Raw genomic sequence first — 8,061 nt, 5'->3', positions numbered from 1 at the left:
CCCTTCCTTCCTCTCCCCTCCCTCTCGTCCCCTCCCCCTCTCCAGCTAGGTCCTTCTCCTTTCACAGTTAGCACTCTGCCTCTGCTCATCATGTGAGTTCAGTTATGTTCTATTTCCCACTTCTTCTGGGTTCTGATCCATCCCGAATCCCATGGTCTATAAGCACATACACATAGATATACACATGCATACACAACCCTGAATCCAGTTCTTCATGTGAGAGAAACTCGAGGGTTTGTCTCCCGAGCCTTGTGTGCTCACCACTCTCCTCCAAATGTTAGGATTTTATTTTTTTTCTTATGTGTACAAGTACCATGTTTTCTTATCCACCCATCAGATCTCCTGGCCCCTTGATGTTACCCTTTCTTCTTCACATTCCCCCTGCCATTCTGGTTGAACTGGCCTCCATTGACCCTTAGGATATTTCTTCCATGGGTCATGAGAACATGAGCGACCCAGATCCCTCTGAAGACCTGCAGCCTGGCATCCCGTAGGACTCAGTAGAGACCCAGAACCGACTTGAGGCCTCTTGACTCACAAGTGTGCACTTGAACAAAGTCCTCAGGGGACTCACTTGTGGTCTGCCTTTGAGAAGGAGTGAGTCCCAAGGAGGAGCACATTTCTCCTTGGCCCAGCAGGACTCAGGATCTGCATCCATAACCAGCAGCTTCCATTCCCTTTGCAGGCCTGGTGGGTAGGAGATGGCTTCTCAGCTGACCTCTGGAGAGTGTGCACCAACAGCACAAACTGTACAGAGATCAATGACCTGAGTGGCACTAATACGTTTAAAGGTGAGTGTGGGTGGCTGGGGCTTTGCCATCCCGTCTCCCCTCCCTACTGAGACTCAAAACAGACCCAGCCAGGTCAAGCTCATCTTGACCAGATCCAGGCCTATCTGCTTGCTCTCTGTCCCTGTATATCATGCCGACTGAGCCCCAGAAACAGCCAGCTATGGTGGTAAACTGGACCAGTCAGGACAGCTTGCTGAGTCCAGAAGCAGTGTTTTTAGGCCTCTGCTCTTGATGTTCCATGCCTCCCTGTGGGAATTTCTGAATTAGAGCTCTTTAAATCAGGGATCAGTGAACTACTAGCTAAATGTAGCCCAAGATCTGCTTTGGTATGGCCCATGAGCCAAGAATGGTTTTGACATTTTAAAAAGAGTTGTAAAAAGAACAAAATCCTCAAAGAGGAGGAGGAGGAGGAGGAGAAGGAGGAGGAGAAGCAATAATTTTAATAATAGTCATAGTCGTAGTCGTAGTCGTAGTTGTAGTCGTAGTCGTAGTAGTAGTAATGAGACCAGAAGCCTGAAGTAATATATTGCCTGGCTCTTTCCTGGAAAAAGATAATTGTGCCAGCTCTGACTTCTTCCACAGGTCAATTTATTTCCTGTGTAAATGTATCTGAGCCGTATTGTATCGTCAGTGGTAAACTGGTGTCATGAGCCATGAAAACAGGAAGAAAGCTAAACTGAAAGCCAGAGACCCTCAGTGAAGTCTGACCCACCTGACTCCCTCTGTCTCTGTTTGTCAGAGGCTATTGACACACAAGTGGACATCAGAAAAACCTGTGGGAGTCAGTTCTCTGTGGCTCCAGCTCAGGGTGTCCAGCATGGTGGCAGATGCCTTAGCCAGTGAGCTCTCTCTGGCCCACCCTCTCCTTAGTGCTTTTTTGTGCTAAACAAAACCAAAATTTAAAACCTAAATGCAGTTGTAGCCCCTGTAGCTGTGCAGGGACTAGTCCTGAAACCCCACAAAGATCCCCAAGGATGTGAAAGTGTGTGCACCTATGCACTCTGCCTCTGTATTGTAGTTTCTAGATAACTTACAACACCAAATACAATCTCTGCATGTCACTCCATTGTGTGACCCGGTATGGTGCATGGCAAATTCAGATTTTGATTTCTGGAACTTTCTGGGTTCTCCTTTCAACTGACACACCTCAAAAATAGTTGTTGAGTCCAAGAATACAGAAGCTGCTGCTATAAAGGACTGGCTGGCTTAGCAAGTATTTTGAGATGCTAACCCTGCAAGTGAGCCCATTCCTGAGGCCTCCAGGAACCCCGAAACCACAGCAAGGTCACAGGCCTCCCCTGACTGACTTTCTGCCTTTGGTGCTCTTGCTGGACTTCACCCACCAGCTGCACACTCTGCAACTCATCGCCAAGGAAACTATTCTAAAAGCACAGCCGTTTTTCCTCACAAAACCAGTTTCAACATTTGCTTCGTCATAGGATATGAATCACCTGGGGTACTTGCTAAAAATATATTATCTTGGCACCAACCCCAGAGTAATGGAGGCCGAGTGAGGAATCTGTATTTTAAATAAGCCATCCTAGGTGGCTCCCTGGAAAATTTAATAAGAAATGTTCAAAGCCACGAGGTTACAACCTTGGCCCACTTTGAACTTCCTAGGAGACTTTAGAAGTGTTCTCAGTGCCTAGTGTTCCAGTTCATTTTGTCTCAGGGAAGTCTGGTAATATGTTTTAGAATACAGCTGTCATTTACAAACATGAACGTGCATGCTTCTTAAGGGCTCCTTGGTGCAGTGGGTTTTGACAATTGTTTATAATCCTAGTAGGCCACCACTAAAAGCAAAGCGGAGGACATTCCTAACACCCCACCAGGTCCTTTGGTCCATTCCCCTCAATTCCTACCCAGAGAACCCTTCCTCCTCCTGCTAGATTATTTACCCCTGATCTTGGGCTTTGAGGGGTGGGGTCAGGTGATGTGCTCGGCTGGAAAGTGTGTTTGTTTGCCATAAAGAAATAGGGAAGCAGGACCAGGTGTTTTCTGTGGGGCCCCGATGTGCAGCTTAATGTGTGAGGTAAGATCTATTGCTCTTGACGCCTCACCCAACCCTTAATCTAAGCTCCCTCCAGCCATCAGGCAAACTAAAAAGAGTGAGTCCTAGCTGTTGCTCTTTTAAAAGTCTCCTTTTCCTGAGCCAAATAGGTAGAAGCTGCAATCCAGAGCAGGGAGAAGCCAGAGTCTTGGTTCTGGCTCCATCTTCTGTTCAAATTGGTATTTGGTCAACTGCCTAGCTGGAGGAGAAGGGCGTGGGGTAGACTGGCAGACTGCCGGGGTGGCCAGATGTGTCCAGTCTGTGTCCCACAGAGCCTAGTGACTAAGAATGGAGCCCAACACAATGCTGTGGATTCACCTAAGACATGAGCTTACCTTGGTTGTGCAGATCTCAGTGTGAAGTTTATAGATATCACAATGCCCGGTGGTTGGATGGCCACGCTTGGCTGCAGACAGTCCTATGACCCTCTGTGTGAAGCCTTCCTCTTCTGCCCACAGGTTACTCTGTGATGCAGGCGGTGCAGGCCACCATGATTCTCTCCACCATCCTCTCCTGCATCTCCTTCCTCATCTTTCTGCTCCAACTCTTCCGCCTCAAGCAGGGAGAGAGATTCGTCCTGACAGCCATCATCCAGCTCATGTCCTGTAAGTGAACCTGGAAGGAACCTGGAAGGAGCATGTATCTGCTGCTGCCTGTACACACACGAGACAACGGGACAGCCTGTACTGCCTACACACACACACACACACACACACACACACACACACACACACACACACACGCACACACGAGACCTCAGTCAGGAAGTGAATCTTTGGAGCATACATTATTCAACAGGGGACAGTCTGCCAGAGCAAAGCCTGCCCTCCTCATCCTTTTCTTGGGCTCCCTGTAGTGGAGAGCCAGGGCAAACAGTAAACTAGTTGCAAGTTCAGGCGTGGCCTTCTGGCCAGGTAGGTAGCTCTAGTCTCTGAGATCCACCTTTCCTCACCATCTCTCATGCACACACTAAGGCACTAAGGCCCTGAAGTCTTGTATTCCTTCCCAGTCACCACGTTGGATGGCATGTAGATTTATGGTTAACTCGGAACAAACAGACCATCAGCAGGTGACACACGGACTCCTTCCTGCAAAATGAAGCTCCTTCCCCTGTACCTTGTATGATGCCTCTGCATTGTATCCCATCAAAATCAGGAGGGAAGTCGGGCAGCACTCAGAAAGGAGAAGCTGGCCACACACTCAGTATGGAGTTTGGGTTTAGGGGGAAAGGAAAGGTGTCCTCAAAGCTTGAAGCCTGAGCTTGGGTACCCTGTGTTGTCTGGGAATGGAGTAGAAGGAACAATATGGCAGGCAAAAGTGCTGGGATGAAGAAGCAGAGCTGTGAGGGCCGGCTGGAATGAGGAGGGCAGACCAAATGGGCTCTCATAAGCCATGGAAGAGACTTAAGGTCTCCCTAAGCTGGTGGGAAGCCATTAACAAGCATTAGCTAGGCCCAGATTATAGCATGCTCCGCAATATTTCTGAACCCTGTCTTTGTTCCCAACAGGTCTGTGTGCCATGATCGGGGCTTCCATCTATACAGACCAGCGCCAAGACCTTCACCAACAGAACTTCAACCTCTATTACCTACAGCAGGAAGGCACCTACGGCTACTCTTTCATCCTGGCCTGGGTGGCGTTTGCCTTCACTTTCATCAGCGGCCTCATGTACATGATCCTGAGGAAGCGCAAATAAGTGTCAGAAGCCTGGCCACTCTCCCACAGTGTGACATCCTTGGTCACATAACCATTTTGTATATAATCATTTTTTGTGTTTTTTTTTCTAGCAAACATATTGTTTCCTTTAAAAGCTTTTATAAAAAAGGAGGAGGAGGAGAAGGAGGAGGAGGAGGAGGAGAAGGAGGAGGAGGAGGAGGAGGAGGAGGACGACAGGGAAGAGGAGTTTCTGCATTCTTGGGATCACAGGCCAGACCATGAAAGCTGGCATTCAGAATGCCTGCCTACTAAAAGTCTCAGCGAGGCCCAGCAAGAGCCACAAGATGCTTCTTACTGGGGGCGGCTCTGGGTGTGGGTGTGGCCAAAGGTGGGGAAAGCCAGTGTTTGGGAGCAGGCTCTTTGTAGGAGTCTGCCCCCACCTCTTCCCCTGCACACTCCTCTCTGACAGCTACAGGTGGGATGATGAGGACCCAAATGTGAGACATCTATGCTCAGATATTAAACCTAAGTTCATGGAAGAAGTGGGCAAAGGCTGACCCTGGTCTGTCTGTAAGGGACTCAGACTTTTGCAACCCCCCTGCCATGAGTTAGGTCATCACACTAATTTGTTGATGTTTGCTCATGTTTGCCTCAAGGATAGTGACCCTTGACCCAGATGTCATTAAGTGTCCATAGGTAATTCCATAGAGCATCTATTACATGTCGATTCACAAGTCTACTTCCAAGACCCTCAGAATCCTGTATTAAAGGGCTGGGCCTGGGCGTCTGAATTTCTGATAAGCTCCCTGGAATATGGTTAAATACACTAAAACTGGAGGTCAGAGCCCTAGAATGGGGGAGCACAGCCACCCTGTAAATGTTGCCAGACTCATCACAATGAGATGGCCCCACTGCCAGCCACATCTTCGCCTCTACCAGCTCTTGCTACCTCTTCCACAGGTGCTTACATCTGAGATACTTGTGCCCCACTCCCAGGCCATAAGCCTATACCTGGAAGGTGGGCTGGGTAACCGCTTCCCTGACCTACATCAGAAGGTCTCTCCTTTTTTTCCTGCCCTTCTTTCTAATGTGGATGCTTCCATTAGGTCTCTGTTTCTGGAGCCTTGGAAGATCCATCTTCCATTCATTCATCCACTCATCCATCATTCAGCATGAATGGGTCTTGTCACGTGTTGGTTGCAAGGGACACCCTTTCAAAAGAATCCCTCACAAGACTCACAGTCTAGTGAAGAGCACATGCCAGAAACCAATTGAACTACTAGCCATGATTGAACAGCAGGGATTCAAAGCCTCCAGGGTGAGAGGGAGCTTGCTTTCTCTGTGTCTTCTTTTAAGTGCCTTGATGGATCTCAATTGCTCTGAACAGAGGTCCACATGCTCCAGTGCCATTCATTGGGTAGTGCCCGCAGGGTTTCACCAGAGAAGACTTCTCTAGAGCATCCTGTACTCCCCACAGGGAGACAGGAAAGGATTCCCAGAGCCATAGCTTTTAAGATGGTCCTAGAAGGAAAATCCAGTCATTCCCAAGGGTTCCCTGAAACATGAGGCCATGGGAGGTTGTCAGTAGTCCTGAAGGAGTGACGTTCACACCAGAGACCCAGGAGCTCTATGAAGGCAACCTTCTCCCTCTGACACCCTTTTCCATTTTTGAGCATCAAGTTGGAGAGGTAACTCTGAGACAGGGTTGCTTAAACACATCCACATGTGAGCTGCCTGAGGGGAGGGGACGCTTGTCACTAGCTCTGTCCCAGAGGGGCCAGGGGATAATGGGTCTGAGTGGCTTTAGGGCCATCATTGGCACCTTCTCAGTACAAACTGGCTTCCCTCCTTTCCCCCCTCTCCTCTATCCCCCTTTCCTTCCTTCCCTTAGAGGGACTGCCAAGGTGACACAGGGCAGTGACAGGACAAATGATCACCTATTGCCTTAATGAACTTTCTACAACTCACTGTTGGCTAGATCGTAGAATTGGCTCCATGCCTTATGAAGCCCAAGGAAGGAGTCCAGTCTAAAGTGTCCTCTATACCTTCCCCTTGGGAGCTTTTCTGTAATAGTTGTTTAAAAATCGTTCTGATGATCATGATGGAAACAAACAAACCACCTTAGACCCAGAGGCATGAAAGCTTGGCCTGAGCCAGCACAAATTCCCACCTCAGAACCCCCAGGGCTACAGAAATGTCCTTGTCCAGTGCCATGGGAATAGCCCTGTGGGTTGTCTCTGCTTGCCACTGTGGCCAGCATTCAGTGCCTAGATAGAGTGCCTGTGACATGAGAAGTGCCTCTCCTGCTGTGTGCCCTGCATTTGGGATGCTAAGAAGAGGTGAGGGTGTGAGAGAGAACAGATCCACCCTTCTAGGTAGGACCAGCTCTCAATTGGTGCTTATCACTAGTTGTCAAAGAACAACAGCAGAGTCAGCCGCGGTACCCAAGAAGTGAGTATTAGGACCAAACCTGTCACTGTATTTAAAGGAACTCTAGTTTGCATATCTTACATTTTTATAAAGTACTGTAATTCAGGGGGTGGGGCATGCAACAGAGACAGACTAACCCATGTTTGTCATTTGCATTAAAATTATTTTGGGTCTCTGTTTAAAGAATTCAGACAATTGTATGGTGGTGTTTGTTTGCAGGGGAAGCAAGATTCTTCTTGTCCCTTCCTACCCTCTGCTAAAGCCTGTGGGCTTGGTATACCCAAGCAAATGAGCTGACACTCTAGAATGTTCCCTATGGACTAAAGCTGAATGTGGACCTACTATGCCCAAATACAGACTCACTACACACAACCACTCCCCTCCCCAGGAGCTGTATCAGTAAACCCACCCAGGTGGAGTTATTGGTGGCGGGTATTCTTTGGCGGCTACTTTGTGGGTTCTTTCTTCCACCCTTCTCCACCCCTTTCCTCCACCCTTTCAACCCCCTAACACTAGATAGGAGAGAAAAAAAGAGTAGAGAGGAAAGGACTGCTTCCTGCTGATTAAGGGCATCAAGTTCTTTTCAGGGAGCTTAATCTTCCCTGTAAGAATATCTTATTTCTTTTTCTTCTTTGCTTAACAAAGGGTGACCAAGAGCAACCAACCAACAACCCACACTGCCTCTTGGGGCCATAGCATTTATATACCCTTTGAAAAGTCTCCAGAATTCCAAATACTACACAATCACAGAAACTAGCTGCAGCTGACAAAATCATGCCCCTGCTAGAGCATGAGGCAAATCCTAGTCAGCTGCTGTGGACAGTCTGAAACAGCGCCATAGCCCACCCCTGGGATTAAAGCAGAAACATAATATTTCTGTGTTTTTCAAAGACACCATAATTCCAAAATTGTCATTTACCACAGAGCAAGGCAGAGTTTTGTTTCCCAAAAGCAGATGTGACAGGCAAGTGCTGTGGGAGACAAGAGATTAATGTCAACTCTTGTTTGGGGACAGGGATGGGTTTGGGAGCAGAGTAGCCAGATTTAAGGTGTTGTGTGTGTGGGCGGGGTAGTATTTAATGAGGGGCAGGTTCAGGAGCAGGGACTGATAATGCACCAGCCCCGCATTAGATAT

At 48.3% G+C, this 8,061-nt stretch overlaps 1 protein-coding gene across 1 annotated transcript in view; it reads left to right on the top strand.

The window, feature by feature from the left end:
* The window catches only part of Emp2 (epithelial membrane protein 2), a 35,259-nt gene extending 28,147 nt beyond the window's left edge, over positions 1 to 7,112 (top strand). Inside the window, exons 3-5 of the mRNA XM_031362384.1 lie at positions 686 to 791; positions 3,300 to 3,446; positions 4,349 to 7,112. Coding sequence (XP_031218244.1) covers positions 686 to 791; positions 3,300 to 3,446; positions 4,349 to 4,536 — 441 coding nt within the window. The 3' untranslated portion in view covers positions 4,537 to 7,112. The remainder of the gene's footprint in view (positions 1 to 685; positions 792 to 3,299; positions 3,447 to 4,348) is intronic.
* The last annotated feature ends 949 nt before the right edge of the window (positions 7,113 to 8,061 follow it).

This window comes from Mastomys coucha, unplaced genomic scaffold, assembly GCF_008632895.1.
Source record: "Mastomys coucha isolate ucsf_1 unplaced genomic scaffold, UCSF_Mcou_1 pScaffold12, whole genome shotgun sequence".
In the NCBI taxonomy this organism is placed as follows: Eukaryota; Metazoa; Chordata; class Mammalia; order Rodentia; family Muridae; genus Mastomys; species Mastomys coucha.
This window is presented reverse-complemented; position numbering and strand designations above follow the sequence as displayed.